The sequence below is a fragment of the Spermophilus citellus genome (genome assembly GCF_964194105.1).
Source record: "Spermophilus citellus genome assembly, chromosome: 7".
Lineage (NCBI taxonomy): Eukaryota > Metazoa > Chordata > Mammalia > Rodentia > Sciuridae > Spermophilus > Spermophilus citellus.
Genome location: NC_138188.1, coordinates 53,669,863 through 53,694,872, shown reverse-complemented (window position 1 = coordinate 53,694,872; position 25,010 = coordinate 53,669,863). Strand labels below are relative to the sequence as shown.

Below are 25,010 nucleotides of genomic sequence, written 5' to 3'. Positions count from 1 at the left end.
GTAGAGCTTGTAAACTGTAGAAAATCATTTAAGATTAGTTACCAGCTTTCTTAAGTGAAATGGTTTTCCTATTATTCTAGTTTTTGTTTTTCTTTTTTAACTTTTCTTCTTGTAACCTCAGTAGTGCCTGTTCTAAAGTAAAGCAAACCATATATAATAATGTGATGCCTGCAAATTCCAACTTGCGATGGGATCCCGACTTCATGATGGATTTTATTGAGAATCCCTCAGCTCGAAGCATCAACTACTCAATGCTGGGCAAAGTCCTCAGTGACAACGCAGCCAATCGCTACAGCTTTGTCTGCAACACGCTTATGAATGTCTGCATGGGCCATCAGGATGCCGGCAGGTGAGCCGGGCTACTGGGAAGGCATCACTGACAAGGACTTGGGTGACTTGGGAACTTCTTTGAAACAAGTGTCTAATAAATGTCTGGGCTCACACCTGCCTTTCATTTGCTCCCCTGACTCTATCTTCTTTTATTCATTATTTATTTACCTCTGTTCTGTTCAAAAATTTTCTTAACCTGAGAAACGCCTGCTTATGTCTTCTTGCTTGGGCATTGGATGTTTTAGGTATGGTCTATTAAGTTATAGTATGCATTTTCAAAAAAAATGTATATAATAAAATACCTGTATTTTGAAAACAACTATAATTGAACTTTTAAAAAGGAAAAATGTGATTTAATGAAAACAGAAGGGAGACCAGTAGCACAGAGGATAGATTTGGGGAAGAGAAGAGAGGGAAAGCAGAGATACTGGCCAGAGGACTTGACAGGATCATGTTATGTGCATGTGCAAAGATAGCATGATTAATCCCACTATTGTGCATAATTGCAACGCACAATGAAAATGTCAATTTGTAGATCAGGTCTGTTCACAGAGCTAAAAATGTTCTAATTCACATGTGTACTGGTTATTGTTTGTCACTTAATAGTGTTGATTATTCAACAACATTTGAAGTTGTTAACATATACCTTTGCTCGGTTTCCATTGTATCTGACAGGTGGGTATTGGTTACGTCCTTCTGTCTAAGAAGCAGAAGGCTTGTTGCTGGTAGTGAAATGTGCTCACGGCTATGCCACGCATGGTCACCATCCTGCCAACTGCTCACTGCCCAACTCTTTCCTCCTTAGGATTAACGACATAGCCAATTTCTCCTCCGAACTGACCGCCTGCTGCACTGTCCTCAGTTCAGAATGGCTGGGGGTTCTGAAGGCTCTCTGTTGTTCTTCCAATCACGTGTGGGGGTTTAATGATGTACTTTGCACTGTGGATGTAAGTTTTCTTTTTTGTTTAAAATTGTGTAATTCAAAATTTAGTTAGTGGGTAATCTGTTTTTTAAAAATTATTATGTACTTGACTCAATTTTAACATTGTAAAATATTTTTTTCTTTCTCTGTCTGAAAGTAATAAGCCACAGTGTAGTTGCCAAGATTATTTAATATGCAAAAAAATCAGAAATAAAATAGATAGCTTAATCTATAGCAGAAATGCCTGAAGTTTCCTGAAATTTCCATGTAGCTGATCTGGATGATCACTTCAGAGCTGTTTGTTCTTCATTTTTTAAAATTAATTTTTTAGTTGTAGTTGGACACAATATCTTTATTTATTTGTTTTTATGTGGTGCTGAGGATTGAACCCAGGGCCTTGCATGTACTAGGCAAGCGCTGTACCGCTGAACCACAACCCTAGCCCCTGTTCTTCATTTTTATCACATGGCAGGGGATGTAACTGAAGCATTTTTCATTATGAAGAACCAATATGTAGGTTTCTAAGAGTATAGATTTTGTTATATTGCACAGAAACGCCCAGGTATAGGTTCAGAGGATGCTCAGTCTTTCTTGGGGATCAAGTCTGGACACTGATGAATAGCTCCCCCTGCTCCCGATATATCACTGATTATCTCAACTAGCAGGTTACATCCATAACATGTGAATTCGTGAAACGTCTGCCTCCATTCTTTATCATGCCTGCCTGCTGTATCCTGTTGGAGCAGAATTAGGGCTGGGGTCTCTTATGTTAAAGAACTCTATGTTTTAAAAGCTGCCTCTGGCTGAGGGCTTATTCCTAGTTTGCAGACTCTGCCAGGGTGGGCAGTCCTGTCTCTGCAGCTCAGTGTGCTTAGACTTTTATACACGTTAACTCACGAGTGGTGGTCTGCTCTTCTAGCAGAAAGACACGTTTTTATCTTGACTGTAGTTCCTTACTTAGTCTCTCAGTCTTTTTGTTGTTGTTGTTGTTGTACTTTGTCTTCTGCTTTAATCCCTCATCTGTAAAAATGGATTTTATAATAGTATGAACCTCATGGTGCTGGGCTATCAGAGGAGGTGTTTTGTAAATTGCCGGCCATGGTCCCTGAATTATGGTGCCAGTTGTGAAGGCCTCTATTAGTCATTTTTCTCATTATCTTGTGCACGTGTTTCGTGGAGTCTGTAAAGTCAGAGATTTCATATGAATTAATTTTCTTCCTCTTTTGCAATTTGGAGTTAGTTGGAAACTTTCAGAGTTTTCACAACCCATTTTGTCCCTTTGAGCATCTTTGTTAGTTGCCACATAAAGAGTCTCCAGAACACCGTCAGGCATGTCTTTCTGCTAAGGGGCTCTCCTGTTTTCTGTTTTCTCTGACGTCCTCTGGACTTACTCCGACTCACATTGGGGTGCATTCACACATCCCTTAGTGATTTCTTGATTGTGTTTTTTGTCTTTTTTCAGTTGTGGATTCATGAGCTATAGCCCAGTGTCCTCTTGCAGCTCTGGGGGGTGGGTAGACTCAAGGTTTGTCTTGCAGAAACAGGCCTGGGGGGTAACAGTCACACATGGCTGTTCCCTGTGGGTTCGTGGTGGGACTGAGCTCCTGGGGGTGTTGCCTACATTCTCTTAGGTATTGATCTTTGATGTGGCTGAGAAGGGTGTCAGGTATTAAAACCTGTCAATGTTTTTCTTGAAGGTGAGTGACCTTTCATTCCATGATTCATTAGCTACTTTCATTGCTATTCTGATAGCACGACAGTGTTTCTCCCTGGAGGACGTCGTGCAGCACGTGGCTCTCCCCTCTCTCCTAGCGGCAGGTAAGGCAGCCTGGGGAGCTGTGCTGGCTGTGGGCTCGCTGCCTTGGAGGGGTGGGTCGGGCTGTTAGGGCACAGGGTGGGTGCAGTAGGAGATTCTAGCTGTATGTGTGCTGGGGTGGCTAGAGGTGGCAGGGCAGCCCAGACCCCAGCATATTAACCCTGGAGGCAGTTGCTCTCCCCAAACTGCCTTAGGAGTACTCCCATCTCAGAAGAGACGGCTTACTTTTCTTGCTGTAAGGAGAGTTGATGTAGGTTAGAGCAGAAGACTCAACTTAGTAGGAAGCCTGAGGCCTGTCTTTCTGTCCTGCTTTCTAGCTTGTGGAGATGCGGACGCGGAGCCCGGGGCGAGGATGACCTGCCGACTGCTGCTTCATCTGTTCCGAGCGCCACAGGCCTGCTTCTTGCCTCAAGCCGCCGGTGAGCTGGCTGCAGCATGTCAGTGGATAGAGGCCGGAGCTCTAGGTTCTAAGTGACCGTGTGGGCTCTACGTTTCGTCATTTCCTTCCTGATTTTTGTGGGCTTAATCTGGGGGCAGTGAAGGATTGAGAGGGTGCCACCAGGAGGGCTGGCAACACCTTCCATTTATGTAATATCAGGAAATATTGAGAAATCAAAACCGGGAGTTAACAGTCAATAAAAATACCTCTGCTCTTAGGCGGGCAGTGCGGCCGGAAAACATACTATATATGTCAATTCTGAGCCTCGCCATCCCAACTTAAGGGGATGGTGACCCATTTATCCTTTTCCTAAGGTAAGCGATGATTCCTAGGGTATTAGTAAAGCCTCTTCTTAGATCCCTTCCATCCACACGTGGGCATGTCTGTGTGGGAATCCTGCTAATCTTTTTGCTACATCTCTCTGAGGAGCAAAAACATTGTTTTAACAATTAATAATTAAGAAAAGGTTAAGTAAGAATACTGGCAGTGTGTCTTAGTGAACCCCGGAGCCTCAGGTTAAGCAAGCCAGTGGCAATTAAGCGCCCACAGTCCAACAGTGAGAGGCCCTGCCGGCTGGGGGTGATTACGGAAGATCGTTAATGATGGTGACGAGACTGTTCAAGGCTTGTTGTTGTTTTCACAGGCAAACCTTTCCCCGGAATAAGATCGTCTTGCGATAGACACCTCTTAGCTGCTGCTCACAACAGCATTGAAGTGGGAGCGGTTTTTGCTGTATTGAAAGCCATCATGATGCTCGGTAAGACCTTCCTGGCCCTGCACTTCTTGGCTGATCACCAGATGTGGAGGCAAAACCATCTGTGTTCAGCTCAAAATCTAATTAATGTTGTTGAAAACCTGGTTTGTTTTGTTTGTTCTCCTGGAAAAAGAGAATTGACTTTCCCTGAGTCTATGGGCAATAGGGCTCTTAGAATTTCTGTCCCTCCTATAGTGACCCTGGGGGAATTTAAATAGACATACTATTGTTCTGTTTTAGTTGCTTGATGCTCCTTCTGATGTGACGTAGATTCTGAGACCCACAGGGTTGCTTTGCCTTCAATTGTTGGCAAAAATACTACCCAAGGAAGGACAAGGATGGATGACATAGTGACATCCCTGAAGGCTTAGCTCTCAGCCAGGCTGTGTTTCAGGTGCAGAACACCAGGAAACCTGGAACTTACTCAGAGTGCTTCTGCTGTGTTGGAGACCCTGAACACGTTTTTCTGTCTGTTTTATTCATGAATCGGGTGATAATCACAATGATGTTTGTATTATTGATTAATCAGTATTCGCTGTCACAGTAATTTTTTTTCCATCCGATTCATAGTGTCCAAGACGTCCTTTATATCTTTTTTTATGTATGTGCTCCTGGAGTGACAACACTGTCTTCTGCTGTCTTCTGCCCATCAAGTGTCGATGAATTTTCTTCTGGATGTCATAAGGGATGTGAATGGTTAGAAGACTTGAGTTCATAGTGCTTGATTCCAATTTTGAATACCCTCTTCTAGACTTGACTACATAATAGTTACCTCTTACGTTCTTAGTGAGCTCCCTTTGATCAAAACAGAATAACTGAATGATAGGAGCTGCTTTAGGTGGGTCTTAAAGGACACAAGTGAGGACAGAATTCTGTAATGCTTGAGAAATGATGCCTGAGGATTCAAGGAACAATAACATTTTTCAATGAGGCCCCTGGGTTCAATTGTTTGTAACACAGAAACAAAACAATAAAACCAGAGTTTTCACAAAATTACCTATTAAAAGTTCACTTGAAAAGAACATATGAATGTATATTTTGTCTGTATTTGGGAATGCCCATGGATTCTGTAGCCAAAGGGAAGGGTAGAGCCAGCTGTGGGCAGCAGCCTCTCCTCAAGCTGAGGAGGTCCTAGGATGAGAGCACCCATGTCCCTGCTCTGAGGGTGTCTCAAGGGAAGGGTGGCTCATGGGACCTACTGAACACACAAACCTAGAGTCTGGATTTGTTACCCTGTTATTTCTAAGGCTCATTAGAAAAACCAGCAAGAACTAGGTTTTCACTAAATTAACTTTGGAAGCCTGAATCTGTAAGTGACCCAAGTTTTAATGGCAGAAACCAAGATGACTGCCGTGTGGACACAAGCTCTTTGATTTATAGCACTGGTCTGATCCCAAGTAAAATCTGCCTACCTCTGAATATTCAAATCATATGGCAAATCCTCCAGGCCTGAAAGGTCAGGATATACCCAGTAAAGGTCAGCAGAGCTGGGGCCCAATTGGCTCATGTGCTCTGTTGACCACATAGCTGCAGAAGATTCCAGCACCTCCTCCCAAGCCACCTCCCCCATTCTGGTCACTGATGTCACTTCCAGGTCCTCACCTGGGCCTGCAGTGGCGTGTGTCTTTGGATTGTTCTTGTAGAGGTTTTAGTGTCTCTGCCTCCCTGTGTTCTGACCAGCATCCTCCCAGCTCCCTCCCCGTAGGTCTGCTGAGATGGGGGTGAGACCGTGGAACCTGCTGTGGTTCCTATTTGAGGCTAGCTTCTACCACGTGGCCTGCGTAGTGGTTTCATTAATGAGGTTCTAGGCATAAAGTTAGTTAGAAGAGATCGAAATAAAACACACAGACAGTACCTTATTTATATTGCTAGGTCCGAGACGGCTCACCTCTCTGGTTCCCATCTCTAGCCGCCCAGCAGGGCAGCGAGGATTACTCAGGGCTAGCAGGAGAGAGAGAGGGTGAACACGCCGGGGAGTAGCCTTTTATTGGGGAAACAAGAGATTCAGGGGAGAATTCCATCCAATGAAGGTTGAGGGGGGACTGCACTCCAAGGTCAGGGTCAGTGATTGGGTCCCCGGGGTCAGTGGTCAGGCACACCCCCACACGGATGGGCTCTCTCATCAGGAAAGGGTCGGGAAAGCTTCGACACAGCCAAAGCGCCTCAGGCCCTTAACGGGAGTCACCCAATCACATGTTAGAATGGCTTCCCACACTAGCTGTAGTGTGTCTTGGCACCTGAGCATGGAGGATGCACTTTGCTACTTTTAGAATTTGGTCTTTCAAGATCTTCGCTTCTGAGAATCTCTGTTGGATTAAGTAAACTCCCGTGGGTGAACAGTACGTTTTGTATTTGTGTGTTAATGGGGAATATGTGGTAATATATTGGTGAGTTGAAGTGTGTTATTTATTCCTCTCCTCCTCTTGAGAATTTGTAAGTAAATATTCATTAAGCCAGTTTGATTTTTCAGATTTTTTTTGGTGTATTTTCAGCAGAGTCAGAGCTTTTCTTGGTGGGCCTGTGGGTTTTAACAGGCCTTGGGCACCAACCCAGGCTGTTTGCCCACTTGTTTCAGGCAGCAAAGGCCCAACCCAGACTCATCCGTGGGTCCCAGGAAACAAGGCAGGACCCTGCGGGTGGGCAGAAGCTACACCCTGCTATTGCTGGGCCCCCCTGCTAGCCAAGGCACACCCGGCTTTTACAATGGCCAGGGTTTCGTGTCTCATGGCTGGGGATTCCAACTGCTGGACATGTTCTGTGTGGCCTTTTGCTCCCAGAACTTTGTGAGGAGGAAGCAGTTTTCTGGGGGTGTCAGCTGAGCCTGTCAGGGAGTATCAGGCAAGGGGTCTCACTTGGCTGTCAGAGAAGAAGCCAGCAGACATGGGTGATAGAAAGCATCTGCTTTCCAGGGCTGCCTTAGTATGCATTGCCCTTTTCCATCCCCAGGGAAATATATCTATTGTCCAGAAGTTGGTAGTAAGGTGGGCTAAGGCAAAACTTTTCTCTTGACCTATGGATAGAAAATAAGTCATTGTAAGAGAAGAAATGGAAAAGGGACATCTAGAAGGGTGAGTAACCCATTCTTTTTTTTTCTTGTCTAATAAGTCAAATGAATTTGATGCATCAAATGTTGGTGAAATCAATGCTCTGTGATTATTAAGTGTGGTTCATGATGGTCTTTCTAAGTTTGGTGAAAGTATACTTAATTCTTTAAACAAAAGAAGGAGCGAGTATCGGGCTGCTTTTTCTTTGTGTCTGATTCGTAGTCATCCATTTTCTTGATTCATTTTCTGGATTGCTGGCTGACTGGCTATGCAATGATAATGCTACTCAGATATTTTAAATCCCCCCAAAGCTAGCCTCATTTGCTTCTCCAGTATGTGGTGGTATTTTGAACTTTCATGACTTCGCTTTTGTGATTCTGTTATTTAGGAGATGCCAAAATTGGCAATAACAGTGTCAGCTCCTTAAAGAACGATGACTTCACCATGAGGAGTTTGCGGCGGGAAGGGGCCGCAGAGGACGTCTGGCCTGCCTCTCACAGCTCGAAGCCCTGTGCGAAGAGCATCTCCATAGAAACAGCCAACTTAAGAGAATATGCTCGATACGTGCTGAGGACCATCTGCCAGCAGGTATTCCTGCAATTTAATTTGCCTTTTCCTTAAAATATGTCCTTTCTTTTGGAGAAAGGTGTTCATTATTGTAGGAAACCTGTAAATAGGTGGGTTTTTATTCCCTGCTAGCTTTATTTTGAAATAATTCCAAATTTGCTGCAAAGGTACAAGAATAAAGTGATCCTTTATACCCTTTAGACAGAGTAGTCGTTTACATTTGCCATATATGCTTTGTAAATCTATTTGTGTGTGTGAACATGGATGCAGATATAGGTATCTTTTTAAAACCCTTTCAAGGTAGATGGCGTACTTTATTCTTCTTTACTTTTGAAGACTTCCGTCTTCATTTCATACCATAACCACAGTGTAGTTGCTAACATTTCAGAAGATTTAGTCTTGGTGTGGTACTATGCTGTCACCTGCCGGGCACATTCCTAGTTGGTCCTTATCGCAATGGTGCTGGAACTGACTGGGTTTTCCTATAGATTTGCTGCAGGCCACGCAACCCTGCCTCAGGACTAGAAGCAGTGTCTGTCCTCCAGGTAGCCAGCTCTGAAGGCACGCGGTGCCCTTGCCTGTCCAGTGGTGCTGGCCTTGGTTGGGTGGTCTTCCTTGTGTGGTCTGCGCTGCCCGCTCTGTGTGGCAACCTTTGGGGAGTCCCTCAAGACACTGCCGACCTCTGTTCCTCATTCCCCTCCTGCGCACCTCAGAGCAGTCATCCTGATTCTTGTCCAAGCCTGTCTTCCCCAAGGTGCTTCCCACTCCCTCCCCTCCACAGTGTCAGTGTGTGTCCTGCTTAGGGAAGACCCTCCCCTCTTCCCTGTCTCCTGACTTATGATCCACATGAGTCATAAGGTCCTGTCCCAGGAAGGGAAGTTTAACACTCACATGGTTCCAGGGAGATTTAGTGGGACTCCTTTATCCTGGTGTTTGTCATTTTTGTTTGTTTTAAAGTATTTTTGTTCCTTCTTGTACTTGCCCTGCCTCAGAATTACCTTGAGAATTAGAAGAGTGATACTTAGAAACAAGGTCTGGATGCTGTGTGTACTCATTGCTATGGAGTACCCTTGCTCCTGGGTTCTCTCAGTGGACAGAGCTAGGACAAAAGTGAACGTGCATGTTCTATGAGTTCACACGATGCTTCCAGTTCTACGCCAACCTACAAAGCTGTGCTTTACTTTGCTGCATTGCATATTAATATAGCCTTTTTGCATAGTAAGAACCTTGGTTCCTCATAACATCAGTCAATTATTACTTACTTATAAAATACACCTAAAATAATTTCCAAATTGTTAGCATCTACCACTAGGCCTAACAAGCCTGCCAAGAGGAATGGAAAGGTTTCTGCAGTTCACTTTTTACTATTTACAGTAAATACAGTGATCTCACATTAGACAAAGGCGCCAAGAGCATACATTGGAGAAAAGATAGCCTCTTCAACAAATTGTGCTGGGAAAACTGGAAATCCATATGTAACAAAATGAAATTAAACCCCTATATCTCACTCTGCACAAAACTTAACTCAAAGTGGATCAACAACTTAGGCACTAGAACAGAGACCCAGTGCCTAATAGAAGAAAAATTAGGCCCAGATCTCTACCATGTCAGCCAGGATCTGACTTTCTTAAATTTCAAGAAGTAAAATCAAGAATTAATAAGTGGGATGGATTCAAACTAAAAAACTTCTTCTCAGCAAAGGAAAAAATTAATAATGTAATGAGAGAGTCTATAGAATGGGAGAAAATCTTTACCACATGCACCTCAGAACACTGATCTCCAGGATATATAAAGAACTCAAAAATCTAACACCAACCCCCTTTCCCCCCAAGTAACCCTATAAATAAATGGGCTAAGGAACTGAACAGACACTTCATAGACAAAATACAAATGGCTAACACATTTATGAAAAAATTTTCAACATCTCTAGCAATTATAGAAATGCCATTTAAAATTACACTGAGATTCCACCTCACCCTAGTCAGAATGACAATTATCAAGAATACTTGCACCAATAAATGTTGGGGAGGATGGGGGAAAAAGGTGCATTTATACATAAAGAATATGTGGTACATTTATACATGGACTATTGCTCAGCCATAAAGAAGAATGAAGTCATGACATTTGCTTGGAAATGGATGAAGCTGGAGAATATCCTGAGAAGTGAAACAAGCCAATTCCCCCGAAACCAAAGGCGGAATGTTTTCTCTTATATGCAGATGCTAATTCCCAAAGGGTGGGGATTGCTAGGAAAGAATAGAGGTACTTTGGATTAGACAGAGGGGAGTGAAGAAAGGGGAGGGGATATTGGGGTAGGAAGTATAGTAGAATGAATCAGACATTATTACCCTATATGCATATATGATTACATGACTGGTGTAATTCTACATTATGTACAACTAGAAAAATAAGAATTAATATTCCATTTATGTATGATATGTAAAAATGCATTCTATAGTCATATATATCTAATGAGAACAAATAAAAAATTTTAAATAAAAAAAGTCTGAAAAAAATTAATCGGGCTGTCTCCCTTAGTATGAATACATTCTTAATTTGAAATCAATTTGGGTTCATTTGTTTCTGTTTGAATTCAGTTTAGAGTCTTTCCCCTCAGCATTATTATAGAATAACTACTTACAAAAGTTAAACTACACACAAGAGTATGTTCTTCCTCCCAAATCCCTTGCTCCTCCCTGCCCCAGCTCACCAGTTTTGTTATTTTCGGGTGTATCCTTCCAGTCCCTATATGTTTTGTATTTTGCTACAGAGGTCAAGTCATCAAGATCATGTTTTGTGCTTTGTAGGTTTGTGGTCACCATGATAAAGTCCACTAAATAGGGACATAGGGCTGAGGGGCACTTGTGCCTTGGTCCCCACTGTGAGTGCACCCTGGTATCACCAGAAGCATTTGCAATTGTTTTGATACCTGGAATTGACCAAAACCAGCAGGCAGGTGAGTGCAGGAAGGGTGGTGGCTGGGCCTGCTGTGGACTTCTTGCAGTGGGTCCCAGAGGTCCAAGCCCATTGGGAGGCTCAGACTGTCAGTGCTAGAAGTGAAAATTGATTGAATGAATGGATGAATGATTGATTTGATACTTAGGAAAAAGAATACTGATATCTGGGTACCAGCACCTGAGCTTGATTTTAGTAGTCTGTGGTCTGATGGGGTGTCTGGATGTGAAATCTTATAAACGCCACAGGCGACCTGTTTAATGGATGGTTAGCATCGGGCCACTGGCATGGTGGTTTCAAAAGAGGCTTCATCTGAAACACATATAGGGTCAAATGAAACTTTTAACACTGATGATTTTTAAAACCATTTAGTACAAGAATTTGCATTTGAAAAAATGGTGAAGCAAAGCTGCTAAGAAATTTAACTGAGTAGCCACTCTCCAGAGGGCAGTCAGCTGTAGGCATAGAGCTTCCTTAAGTTTTTGGCAGGCTCATTGACTCAGCAAAATTATAATAATAACTGTATGGCAAATAGATGTGCACAGTTATTTTGTATAATGGTAACATATTCATAGTATCATAAAGAGAAAAATTTCTAAATATTTTATGCTATGTTCTTAACAGTGGAAAACATTCCAGTATTATCTTTTTCTTTTTTTGCTCATCTGTTTCCAACTTTTTTCCTCATCTAGATTCCACTTTGTATTTTTAAGAAGTCAAAATGCCAGAAATTTTGTATCTAACACTTTTTGTAGATACATTTTTATGGGTTATTTTTTCCTGAAGCTTCTCCTCGGTCTCACGTGCCATTTTGCTCTGACTTAAGTGCATGTTACATAAACACGTGGAAAGCCGGTTGCTGTCCAACAAATGGCCTTCTTCCTTCCAGGAATGGGTAGGAGAACATTGCCTAAAAGAACCTGAAAGGTTGTGTACAGACAAAGAGCTGATACTGGACCCTGTGCTTTCCAACATGCAAGCACAGAAGCTCTTGCAGCTCATCTGCTACCCACACGGCCTCAAGGAGTGCGCGGAGGGCGACAACCTTCAGAGGCAGCACATCAAGCGCATCCTGCAGGTACCCTTAGCACGCCGTGCACTGCAAGAAGAGGGATCGGTTCTTCCCCTTTCATTGCTAATTCTTGACGCAGGTCAACTCTGGTTTTTATTCCCCCAGTTTTCTTTCCTGTAGAAGGGCCACGAGTTAGTGCTAGGTAGGTGTAGATGCTGGGAATTGTATATAATCATCAGATAAATATTGGTATTTTAAGTCCATGCTGTATTTACTTGAGAAATGATCTGCATGGAGGGACAGGCTTACATATGTTATTCAAGAATTAGTGAAATCATTTTGGAATCGGGTCAATTAGATAATTGGATATTGTGAGTCAAAAATTTTAGTTTTATTCGTTTCTAGTTCCTAGCTGAGTCAGGAACATTATATTTATACTGCTTATCCTTTTGAATATACATAACAGGATTGGATCCTTTTACCCATGTAAATCCTTGTATTGTGTAAGATCACCCTGCTGTGTCCTGAGAGTGGGCGTCCTGCCAGGACTGATTGCGTGTTGACATGGGTTGCCTACTTTCAATCCTTCTGTTTTCCCCAGAATCTGGAGCAGTGGACGTTGAGGCAGTCCTGGCTGGAACTTCAGCTAATGATTAAGCAGTGCCTGAAGGACCCTGTGAGTAGCTGTTGCAAGCCTGGGTGGGAAGAGCTGCGGGGAGCAAAGTCGGGCTGCTGCCTGGGATAACCCAGCCGCATGCGTGGCCTCTCTCTGGCCACCCTAGGGCTCCGGGTCTGTGGCTGAAATGAACAACCTGCTGGACAACATTGCGAAGGCCACCATTGAGGTGTTCCAGCAGTCCGCGGACTTGAACAACAACTCCTCACACTCTGGCATGGGCCTCTTCCACCCCAGTGGCAACGGGGGCGCTGATACCAGTAGCACGAGGCAAAATGGAATCAAGACCTTTCTCAGGTATTTCTGGGTAGTTGACTGGGCTGTCTTGAACTTTACACACGTAATGGGCAATTGCATTAGCATAACTCAGTTATTTTTTTTTCATTAAGCTGCAGAAAATGTGAAGAGAAAAATGACTGCTAAGTGACAGTTGCTGTTATTTAATAGGTTAAAGGGCAAAGCCAGGGCAGGAGACATCTTAGTGTGTTCACTATGTGGTTAAGTTGCCCCAGACTCTTTGTAAGCGCTGGTGTTATGAATGCACATGGACACCTGACCTTCATCCCCCGGGCTACTGTGTTCCTGGATATTCAGCATCTCAGAAACACATTGGCCACCTCTAGTAACTGGCAGCTTTTCACAAGCCTCATGGTGATTTGGGTTCTGATTTAGATCCGGCAGGCATATGAAATCGCAAAGTAATCCTTGAATCATGAAAGGAAGATTTGTATCTCATCATTGTGATAAAAAAATATAGCTGGTAAATCTTAAAATTTAAAAAAAAAATTGTGATTAGTATGATTATACATAGCAACATTTCATGTTGTGACCATGATCAAAGAGTGTTGTCTGTTCGACAAAAGGATTATCACTAATCATAGAGCCAGAATCAAAAAGAAAAATGCTAAAAGATAGCTCAGTTGACGGTATCCTCCCAGAAGCACCTTTCACTGCTCCCCTGGGTAACTGTGGGTGGCAAGTGTGACCAGGGGCCTGGTCTTCAGGAAAGATAGTGCAGAAATCAAAGGGAACTGGGGGTAGTGTGCTTCTGGTGCACCAGAGTTGTGCTCTGAAGTTTCTGTGGAACTGTGAGAGCAGAGACTCAGGCTTGCTCGGGTGTAACGCCTATTTCTGATTTTAGTTCCTCTGAACGCAGGGGCGTGTGGCTGGTGGCCCCCCTCATCGCCAGGCTGCCCACCTCTGTGCAGGGGCGGGTGTTGAAGGCTGCTGGGGAAGAGCTGGAGAAGGGGCAGCACTTGGGTTCTTCTTCCAAAAAGGAGCGTGATAGACAGAAACAGAAAAGGTAGGCTCCTGGGGTGTCTCTGGGCGAGTTTTAAGGACAGCTGAGGAATTCTAGTACGCTCTACCTGACGGTTCTTAGACCCAACGCCCACCGAAACTTAGTTTTTAAATGGAATGAAAAATCATCTTCTAGGAAAGTCCCTGTTCCTAAAACGTTCCAGGTTGTGAGGTTTGCCACACTCATTCTCAACTTCACTTGTGCATCCAGATCCCTGCTGGCCTCTGAACTTGTCCATTCCAAGCCCCACGTCTGATCTGTGAATGGGATCTATAGAGCCGCCTGCATTCTGGATTTTATTTTTAATTATTTCTAACTTTCGTATTAATTAGGTACTCATGTTTAAAATACCCAGAACTACTTGTAATTATTGTCATGCTGAACCTTGAAATACTTAACAATATTTCTGACATTTAGGGCTCTTGTGCTAGATTAGATATTACAACTTCTAAGCCATAAACTGATTTTTTGATCACTGTTATTGATCACTAAAACCCCAACAATGTGACTCAGCATTCCAATAAAAAGGAAAAAACGATTCCTTGTATTTTGTAAACATTCCAGACATCCACGTCCTTATCCCGCGGTTGGCAGTACTGTCAGTGGCTGCCCTTCCTGACCTCTCAATTTGCATTTGCTGGTGCCATTCATGTCTATACTGCCTCACTTTCCTCCCACTGGGCAGACAGGTGGTATTCCTGGGTTGAAAGCGTCCTATTCTGCCCCTGTGAGATGAAGCTTAATATTTTATCTTAGATTTTGTTTTCCAATGGAGCATGGATTCATCATTGTTCTCTAATTGCAGATACTCTATTAAAAAGCCAATTTAAAATAGAATTTTTGCCAAGTGCCTTGATGCCCCACTACCCATGGCCTTAGGCTGGAGGTACCCCTAGGTCACTAGCAAGAACCCCATTTTTGGAATCCTCAGATCTTGCAACTGATCCTAACTGTACCAGCACCCTGCTGTTTGGTCTTGAAAACTTAAGGCAAAGCCCCCAAATATTCATAACATACATAGAAGCCTGTTTCCTAGACTCTAAAATAAGAGCATTGACTGAGAAATTTCTCGTTTTTTCCTTGTATTTCATCCCAACCCCCAGGGCACTCACAGCATTGCAGATTCACCTCCCTGGGGTGCCTTCTGGCATCAGCACTATCTGTTATCCGCTCATTTAGAACCATTAGTGTCTTTAACCTTGTAAGCAGAGGTGTGATTTAACTTTCCAGGCCTCTCTGGCTATTCCCCATCCCCCTTCATCTAATAGTAAATACACAGGAGCAGACACCCAGGGGACAGGACCCAGGAGGTAGGCGGAGCAGCAGGCGCTAGCTGACCTTACTGTGCTTCCTTCCTGCAGCATGTCTCTCCTGAGTCAACAGCCATTCCTCTCGCTGGTCCTCACCTGTCTCAAGGGACAGGATGAACAACGAGAAGGTCTGCTAACATCCCTGCAGAATCAAGTGAACCAGGTAAAGGACCGCATGGTGTCCAGCAGGCCAGCAGCTGCCAGCAGAGTCCAGTGCCGAGCTTACAGAAGGGCACAGCAGGCTTCCATTCAAGGCCAGGCAGTGCCCTGTCTCCTACCTGTCATCCTGGTGTCCACAGGGGTAACAGACCTGTCATATTAATCATGCATAGATGTGTATAGATGGAGAAATCGAATGGTCTGCCCCGGGGAGGCACAGTGACTGCCACTCCCGCTCTGCCTCCCAGGAGCAGTCCACTCCTCAGGCGGGGCTGCCCCACCCAGCACGGTCTCCAACTGAGCTCCATAGGCTCAGGAACCGTTTTACTGGCCTGCGAGAGCCGGGTTGATGCCAGCCAAGTGCACAAGAAAGTCACTTGTAAGCTGGAGGCCTGTTTGTTCCTTTACAAAAGCTTTGGGATTTTTTTTTTTTTTTTCCACTCCCCTAGTTCTTCTGGGCAGCTTGGGGCACTTGTGTTCTGTGTACTACACGGAACCTGAGTGCCCAGGTCAGAAACCTCAGTGCAAGGAATAAAGTCAAGTGAGTGGGAAGAAGAAGCCAAGGGTGTGAGATGGCCCGTCCCCGTGCAGAGCCGGTGGCCCCTTCCTGTAGCACTGTGCCTATGGACACCGTGCCTTTTCCCTAGGGATACTGAAAGGACATGGAAGAGGGCATGGTCTCATGTGTTTCTCTGGTCATCTCTCCCTTGCTGGATAGGATGCTTTTAAAATGCAAAGCACTTACTATCCCTGTGTCTAAGATGCTCCCATGTTTCTTTTTATACCTTGAATAAAAATCCAGTCTGGGCTAATTAGAGCCCCTAACAATTTGTAGATTGCTCTCTTCCGCCTGCTTCCTACCAGTTACCACCTTGCTCAACTTGCAGGGCCACATTGGCATGTTTCCTTCTGTTCTCCTGCTTTTCAAGCAAAAGCACCTGCTCTCCCCTTTAGCTGAAAGGATTCCCTCTAGGTGCCAGCCTGGCCTGCTTCTCCCTTCCTTCAGGTGTTTGTTTAGAGAGGCCGTGGCGATTGCCCTCTGAAAATAGGGCCTCTGTCCTTACCACCCCTGCCCTGCCTCAGGCCACTTGATACACTTGTTTTGATTCATGCTGGTGCTATACTGTGAGCCCTGTGAGAACCTGTGTCCCTAAGCCCTGCACCCGGCATTCAGTCTGAGGGGCCCGAGCCTCCTAGAGAAGTTTGGGAAGCACTCTCCCCTGGCCATGGCATGTGCTGGCGGAACATCTGCTGGGAGGGTACTTCCACCTGTGGCTCTCTGTGGCCGTGCTGGGTTTGTTAGCTAGTCAGCCTGTCGTCTGGGCCTGGGTGTGGTCACTGTGGCCTGCCTTTCCTCATGAACTTTCCTGTCCTCAGCACTGGCCTGAGTCAGCGAGGAAATGAAGAAGCAGCTCACTTTCTAAACTGAAATGCTGCTCAGCTGATTGATGTCCACAGTTTTCAGAATAGTCTGTTGTTTATCAAGGAATTAGTGTCCCTGAAGATAGCAAGCCTCCTTTTCAATAAGATCAACATAATACATTTGTTAGGGTTAATAAATGTCTTAAGCTTGAACTTGATGGCTTTCTGATGCTTTTTCCAAGACCTAGAGGCAGTACATGCAACTAGATAAGATTTACGTCCCCACCTTGAAAGGCAAATAAACAAAGCAATGACCAGGTTTTTGTGTGCACGAGGAAAAGGGGCAGAACTGAAATGTTATGCAACATTCCTTGTTAAAGCGGAAGTTGTTTTTGGCTGTCTGGGAAAGGCTTAGTTTTACTTTAAATATGAAAAAGATTCAATTTTAACAGAGATAAAGTTTTTTTTTCCCTTTTTTTCTTTTCGGGGTCTTAGATTTTAAGTAACTGGAAGGAAGAAAGGTACCAGGATGACATCAAGGCTCGGCAGATGATGCACGAAGCTCTGCAGCTGCGCCTGAACTTGGTAAGGGGTGTGTCTAGCGTGCCCTCTTTGCTCATGGACCTTTGTGACCATGGCTCCAGTGCTCACCTGCGTCCACGAGCAGAGCGTAAATATAATCAAGACCTCAGGACTTCCCCATCTCTCTAGCCTTCTCTTCTCCTGGCTCTCCTTCCTGTCTGGGTTGAGTTCCAGACAGCAGAAGGTATTTTAAGAATGATTCATCCTCTCTGTCCCCACCCCATCCAGCCCACCTCCCTTCTGCTTCAGCTTGTACCGTGATTGGGTCTCAGAGGACTCAATTTTGAGATGAGCACTAGCTCTTGTGACACTTCTTTAAGAACCTTAAAGTCCTTCAACTCGGCATTGTGGGAGACCTTCTGTTAGATTTGTTAGGAAGACCTGCCTCACAGGGTGCTGTATGGAAACGTGGGCTTCCTCCCACACAGTGCATTCCTTTGCATGTCTTTTTTTTCCCTGGAGAGTGGCTTGCCTGATGTTTGGGTGGTTGTTTTTTAATTTAATCCTCACACACAGGACCTGGCAGGTCTTAGGCCAAGCCCCTGTTCATCATTACATCTGTGTAGTGGGCATTTCAAAGTGGTCCTGGTCTCAGGTTCAGATTTAGTAGAAACAGAAGAGCACCAAGATGCCAATAATTGGATTAGAGAGTTTTGATTATATTTAGGTTTAATCCAACTACAATTGCATCATGAAATTGAATATCATGAAAGACTAGGAAGAAAACTAACTGTATAGGTACCACACTTAAATATTACCCTTTTCATTTTTCAGTGACCAAACTATGTAAAGAACCCAGTAGCAGTGATAGTCACAAAGCTAGTGAGAAAGAAGCTAGAGCGATCTGTCCTCCATAAAGTAGAGCATCTCCCCTTCTGGTCACATGAAGTGAGGGCTGGTGGTCTTTTCTCACGCTGTGTTTGCATGCCAGGTGGGAGGGATGTTCGACACAGTGCAGAGGAGTACCCAGTGGACCGCAGAATGGGCCCTCCTGCTGGTGCAGATCATCACCTCAGGAACCGTGGACATGCACACCAACAAGTATGTTTTGCACCCTTAACATGTGTTCTGTCGCATGCGTGCCTGGCATTTGGATAGTCTGGCCTTGATAGACTGACAAATGCTGCTACATCTTATTGATTCAGGTGTCATTAAAAATTGTGCCATCAGTAGAAGTGCCCAGTTAATTAAGTACATTTTAGTTGTGCTTTATGATGAAAACAGTTGTTCTCCTTCCCCTTTAGTGAATTATTCACAACAGTCCTTGACATGCTGGGTGTTCTGATCAATGGAACATTAGCCTCTGACCTATCAAGTGCATCCCCAGGAGGCTCAGAAGAGAACAAACGTGCATATATGAATTTAGTAAAGAAGTTAAAAGTAAGTTTGTGATTGGCTTATGTTATAAATTGTTTATTATCTGGTGCATTTTATTTTGTTTTTACTACTGGTTAATTTAAATATTTATTGCATTCAAATTAATTTAATGCATTTGCTGTTTATTTCACTTCAGCTCACCAATACCCCAAACTTTACAAGCATCCAAAAGATTGTTTTTAAATTAAATATTAAAACACGTGTAATTTTTTAAGAGACATTAAACATACATTATGAAATACATAACCAAAATGCCAACATTGAACCTAGGATAAATCCAAGCTCAGACTTGTGCATGTAATTCAAAAATAAGCATCTGTGTTGATATTTGTAAATACACTCATTTGACTAACCACTGACACATCATTTGAAGCAAACTGTAAATAAATAGCACAACAAGGAAAGTATATCCGCTGATCTTAAAATAGCCAATAAATAAATAAGTGGTGGTTACCTTGTGGTCTGTCCCTGGACCCCAAGTGCTCAGCGCCAGCTCCTGTCCTCTGGTTGCAGATAGCACCCTGAATTTTGTCACTTCAGCACTGTGATGTTTGTTGTGTAACAACAACTGCATATCTGTAGGCTATTTTCTACTTAAATAGAAGAAATGAAACAGGCTAGCCTGACTTGATCCTGTTCTCCAGACCACGTTCAGGGTTCAAGAACACGCTGACTTCAAAAAGGGAAATGCTCCAGGGGGAGCTTCCTCCTCGTCAACTTTTGCCTTCACGGTCGTTTCTGAGTTTCTGGTCCACTTCCCTTTCTCACTTTCTTTTTCCTTTCTTTCTTTCTTCCTTCCTTCCTTCTTTCTTTCTTTTTCCTTTCAGAAAGAGCTGGGAGACAAGCGGTCAGAGAGCATTGACAAAGTTCGGCAGTTGCTGCCTCTGCCGAAGCAGACGTGTGACATCATCACCTGTGAGCCCATGGGCTCCTTGATTGACACCAAGGGGAACAAAATCGCTGGATTTGACTCAATAGATAAAAAACAGGCAAGAGTAAATGTTTTTCCTGTGCACGGTACAGCTTTTCACAGAAGCCAGATACGTCATCTTATCTTTCTAGAGGGTGTACACACACCTCAGTTTTGCAGTTTCTTGTTTTTGTTGTTGTTTTTTTGAGGCCCACTCTTGTCATCTCAGTGCAGTGGTCATTGGCATCATAATGCAAACAGATCTTTGAAGACCTTAATTTATAAGGTTTACCTGGATTTAAGGAACTTTCTGAAATCTACCAAGTGAAAGCTAAGTAAAAACTTAGTGTCAAAAACCAGCAAAGTTTTTATCTTACTGCAGAATGCAAGAAGAGTGGGTTTAGAAAAGATGATATTTATTGATAAATATCTTCATGCACTAAGTAAGCTCTTTTGAGCAGAATTATTTCAATATATGGTATTTCATATTCTTACGAAACAATATTAACTAAGCACTTGCTTTCTATAAGAGATTAAGCAGGTTTGCTGCGTGTAAGAAGAGTGGTCACTCAGTGAACACTGAGCAACCACAGGTGTTCCACAGTCACAGAGATAAAAGCAGAGCTGTGCCCTCAAGCGGAAGTAGGTAGACAATTAACAGTGAGATTGTGGGTCGTGGTGCTGAGAGTGTATTAGGTGGTCCGGGGAAGGGCCTTCAGAAGCAGATCTGGGCGGTGGTCAGAGCAGGCTCCCTGGTGTAGTTGACACGTGGGTCGTTTTGAAGGAGGGAGGGAAGAATGTGGGGCTGGCAGACAAAAAGATCTTGAGGAGATGTGGAGAGTGTGTCTTCTTGGGACAGGGTGTTCTGCTGTCATGCAGACTCACCTGAGCACCCAGCACCAAGTGTGGCCATGGAAAGAGAGAAGGCTGGGCTGTGATCCTGTTGAATTTGGGCTCCCTGGTGGAGGGACAGCTGGAGCCCCCTTGGACGTGTGCTGTTTATGCCCAGTGGTCATACTCAAGACAGATAGTAGGAAACAGGTGGTTATTTTACAGGTGGTGATTGAGCCCTGTCACCCACGTAAGAGCAAGTGTACCTAAGCATACATCCTGTGGAATGACCCGATAGTTATTGGGGCGGCTGTTTTGAGAGAAAATGTGTTCAAGTTGGATGAGAGAAAGTAGTAAGAAACATCAGCAGTTCACGTCAGAAGAAAGAACATTTTATTTTCAGAGTAGCAGTCCTCTTCTAGAGCATCAGAGACTCGCTGGGACTGGAAGGCTGGGCATGCTCCCATGTCCCGCTCTGTCACAGGACCGCTTTATCAGGCCTGGTTTGTTAAGTGCGTGGAGTGCCCGCATATTGAGTTAAGTGCTCTGTGGTTTGCATTGAAGTTAATCTGAACCCAGTTAGAAGTGATTGTATCTTGACCCTTAAATTTTGTGTTATTTTAAAAATAATAAATAGATGTTGGAGATTTAGAACTGGCTATAATTTAGCGAGAAAGATTACTTTTCAATATATTTTAAAACTTTATCTACTTGTTTTGCTAAAGCAAACTAAATGAAAAATGCTGTTTTATAGTAAAATACACTAGATGATGTGGTTTTGCCTGAACAAAGTGTCATGTGGTATAAGGAACTGTGGACCCATGTGAGTCCTGAGCTCTGGCCACTGCCCTTCGGTGACCTGGCTGAGCTACCCTGTCTGCTGTGACCTGGGCTTCTCCAAAGCCCACGGCCAGCCTGGTGCTCTCTGGGCCACCATGCTAGCAAGCTTGGCTTGTGGATCGGGGGATCTAAGGGCCGTTTCACAGAGCATTGTTTTACCCTAGGGCCTCCAGGTCTCTGCCAAGCAGAAGGTGTCCCCGTGGGACTTATTTGAAGGCCAGAAGAACCCCGCTCCTCTGTCCTGGGCCTGGTTCGGGACCGTCCGTGTGGACCGGAAAGTGATCAAGTACGAGGAACAGCACCACTTGCTGCTGTACCACACACACCCCACACCCAAGCCCCGGAGCTACTACCTCGAACCGCTGCCCCTGCCTCCTGAGGAGGAGGAGGAGGAGCCCGCCTCGCCCATCTCTCAGGAGCCAGAAAGGAAGTCAGCCGAACTGTCAGATCAGGGGAAAACTGCGACAGAGGAAGAGAAGAAGAGCAGGGGCAGGAAGCGCAAGACGAAATCCAGCTCCAGGGTGGATGTGAGTGGGAAGGGAGGGCTGGATCCTTAGCCTGCAGGTTGGGCGGATAAAGGATGGTGGATGGGTGGATGCAGGTTAGGGCAGGTGGATGGAGAGCGGGCGGATGGATGCAGGGCAGTGGATGCTGGCCAGGCCGCATCCCAGAGACATCAGTGTCAGCTGACAGGACCTCATCCTCCAGGCCTGCATGCTAACTGAAGGGCAGGGATGATGGCTGTGGACCACAGAGTTGAAGCTTTATGATTTTCCCTCCTCCACTTTTAAAGACCTTGTTGTATTTTAGGCTTCTGTCTTAAATGCTATTGGGCTACTATTTCAGTGCCTCCTTAGGTTTGAAATTTTAATATTTTGACATTATAAAATACCACCCTCAAATATTTTTATTACGAGATATGTTTATAAAGTATTCATTGTATTTTGGGTGGTTGATATCGTCAGCATATTAACCAAAAGCTCCATGATTTCCCCTAGATACAGTCACACCCAGCATGGCCATTAAGCTATTCCTGGGGTATCGCCTTTATTGCAGGACTGGGCCCTCCTGCCTACTCCACTTCTTCACCATCTTTCATATTTCATAAAAGATGAAGTAATCCTAATTTAAAATAGTTTATCCTCTCACTTCCCTGTTGGTATTCCTTACCAACATCAATATTTTCTTTCAAACATCAGAGATGTATCAGACAATAATTTGGAAATGATTCTATAGAATGTGAGATGTAACCTTTAAAATATCTTCCACTCAAGTCACTTGGAAAATAGTTGAGAGAATTTGAATATTTTTCTCTAAAATTCAAGGATGTTCTTGCTGCATGACGTAAGAAACATTCATGGAGAATCACTGTAGTTCACCTATGTCAAAACCAGGCTGGCCGACAGCTCGGTGGTCATCGCTGTTCTACAAATGGCGGCCCTCTTCTGGGGCTGCTCAAACATCAGCCCCCCTCCCAGATGCTCTTCCTGTCAATATTGCTTAGTCTGAGTGTTTGTTTAATGTGCTGCAGATGGAGCCTCCCCTGCGGGGCCCTCCCAGCCTGCACATGCACAGGGGTAGACTTCTGCCCTTTTCCGCCTCTTGTTCTCCAAGGGACTCTGGTCAGGTCCTCTCCTGCTGACCTCCCAGAGCCACCGGCTCCCTAGGAGACATGTACTTTTTACACTGAGATTTCTACTGTCCCTCACCCCTTAGGGCTAGATTAGGGAAGAGTGGGGGATGGAGACACTCTGGTGCGATCCTGTGCACCACTGTGAGGGATCACAGGGGATGAGGCAAGCAGGTAAGAGACTGTCCAGTAGGAGCTGTTCTGAATCGTGGGCCTCTCTCCCGTGAACCCAGGAATCCAGAAGGCTTCAGGAGATGTAGCCTCGAGGATGCGTTGTCAGTTGTGGGCCTCGTTCAGTGTGGGAGATGGGGTGTGCTTTCAGCATTTTGCTTTGTTCTTGGGGTGCTTGGGATCTAAACAAGGCCTTGCATGTGTAGGCAAGCACTCCACCATGGGGCTGCACCCTCAGCCCCACTTTCAGTATTTGAAAAAGTAGTTCAAAAGAGATCATTTCTGTGTCTGCCCACTGCAAGGCAAGTACTTTTTATTTGACTTTATTTCATGTTGTTGGTGCTGGGGTCAAACCCAGGCCTGGTGCGTGCTAGCAGGTACTCTCCTACGAAGCTGCATCACCAGCCAGCTATGCAGAGGAGTGTTTTGAGAACAGCCTTCTTGCTTTTCATCTGCCCTTTTATTGAAATAGCTTTGTACACTGGGGCAGGAGACATCTCAAATACCAAATAGGGGCTGGGACTCAGTGGCAGAGCGCCTGCCTAGGATGTGTGAGGCTCTGGATTTGATCTTCAGCACCACATAAAAATAAATAAAAAAATAAAAATGCCAAACAGGAAGAATTTGCATTAATTTGTTATGAGTTGTACAGAGGTGAACTTTCTGCTTTGTCTTTCCATTGAAGGAATATCCACAGAGCAGTGTGTACCGAGTGCCTCCCAACTACTCACCCATTTCCTCCCAAATGATGCACCATCCGCAGTCCACCTTGTGGGGTTACAACCTCATGGGCCAGACCCAGCAGCCCAGCTTCTTCCTTCAGAACCAGGCTCTCACTCCAGGTACGTGGGAGGGAAGTCACAGTTGGATCTGTCCAAGATGAGAAATAGCCTGGGGTCCTTGCTGCTTTTAACATGAAACCACAACAAAACTTGTGAATTGCAAGAAGTGAGTGTTTAATTGACATTCTCTCCACTCAAAATGTGCTCTTCTTCTAAACGAAGGTTCCAGCTGGGTGTGCTGGCTCACAGCAGTGGCCCCCACTACTCAAGAGGCTGAGGTGTGGGGATCACTTGAGCCTGGAGTTCAAGCCAGCTGGAGCAACTTAGTGAGATCCCATCTCAAAAAATGAAGGAGTAGATAAACAAAATTAATGTTTCAATTATGAGTACATGTGCCAATTTTAGAATTTCTTCTAGTGTTAGAATAAAATCACCATTAATTAAAGTCTAAACTGTGAGATATAAAGTTGATTAAAGCTCTGTATTGTGAAATTTGCATTTAATGAGATATAACTCTTAGTAGCATTTAGAAGACTAGACATTATCATAGTGTCTTTTGTCTTCTAATATGAAGTTTAAATCATATCATGAATCAACTTGGAAATTTGGTTCAGCAGGTACATTTAGATACCAACAAGGAAAACTACCATATCTATAGTGAATGTTCTGGCTTGTAGCATTGTTTTCCATTTTAGCCTAATTAGATTTTATAATCCAAGGGAAGATTTTTTTTTAAAATAAAAACATTCTCTTAATTAGAAATCAGTTCAATTTGAAGGACAAAAATGCCTATAATCTTTTACACCATTAAGTAAAGTTTGTCACGCACATAAGTACATGGGTAAATTTTAGAGTCAATGTCATGTATATGTGGCCCTGTCAGGGTCCTGGCAGAGCAGGATGTGGCACCTTGGGTGCCTGTGCTGGCTCTGCCATGGTGCTCTGTATCCGAAGTCTGTGTGGGCGAGGCTGTCAGTGCCAGCTGCCCTGTTGGAAATGCCAACCACGCTGTTCCCGCACTGTGCGCCCCACTCCTTCCTGCTCCGCCAGAGCCTCAGCTCTGCCCATGTTTTGCTTTCTTATTCTGTTACCTTCCGGCCTTGTGAAGTCAGGGGTTCCCCCATTACAGTCATCACAGTGTTCCCAGGGAGTCAGAGCCGCCGTGACCTCTGAAAAGCAGACTGTTGGTGGGCCCAGTGGTGTACGCCTGCAGTCACACTGCCTAGGGGATGAGGCAGGAG

At 44.4% G+C, this 25,010-nt stretch overlaps 2 protein-coding genes across 2 annotated transcripts in view; one reads left to right on the top strand and one right to left on the bottom strand.

The window, feature by feature from the left end:
• P2RY12 (purinergic receptor P2Y12) overlaps positions 1-19,184 on the bottom strand; it is a 42,761-nt gene extending 23,577 nt beyond the window's left edge. Inside the window, exon 1 of the mRNA XM_081302595.1 lies at positions 19,060-19,184. The gene's annotated coding sequence lies outside the window, so the exon portion shown is untranslated. The remainder of the gene's footprint in view (positions 1-19,059) is intronic.
• The window catches only part of MED12L (mediator complex subunit 12L), a 265,350-nt gene that overhangs the window by 210,646 nt on the left and 29,694 nt on the right, over positions 1-25,010 (top strand). Inside the window, exons 22-38 of the mRNA XM_081302589.1 lie at positions 122-349; positions 1,136-1,277; positions 2,950-3,070; positions 3,386-3,487; positions 4,151-4,264; positions 7,694-7,893; positions 11,717-11,905; positions 12,441-12,515; positions 12,622-12,812; positions 13,657-13,818; positions 15,177-15,288; positions 17,142-17,231; positions 18,160-18,269; positions 18,473-18,608; positions 19,433-19,594; positions 21,351-21,713; positions 23,673-23,829. Of these exons, the coding sequence (XP_081158715.1) occupies positions 122-349; positions 1,136-1,277; positions 2,950-3,070; positions 3,386-3,487; positions 4,151-4,264; positions 7,694-7,893; positions 11,717-11,905; positions 12,441-12,515; positions 12,622-12,812; positions 13,657-13,818; positions 15,177-15,288; positions 17,142-17,231; positions 18,160-18,269; positions 18,473-18,608; positions 19,433-19,594; positions 21,351-21,713; positions 23,673-23,829 (2,654 nt within the window). The remainder of the gene's footprint in view (positions 1-121; positions 350-1,135; positions 1,278-2,949; positions 3,071-3,385; positions 3,488-4,150; positions 4,265-7,693; positions 7,894-11,716; positions 11,906-12,440; positions 12,516-12,621; positions 12,813-13,656; positions 13,819-15,176; positions 15,289-17,141; positions 17,232-18,159; positions 18,270-18,472; positions 18,609-19,432; positions 19,595-21,350; positions 21,714-23,672; positions 23,830-25,010) is intronic.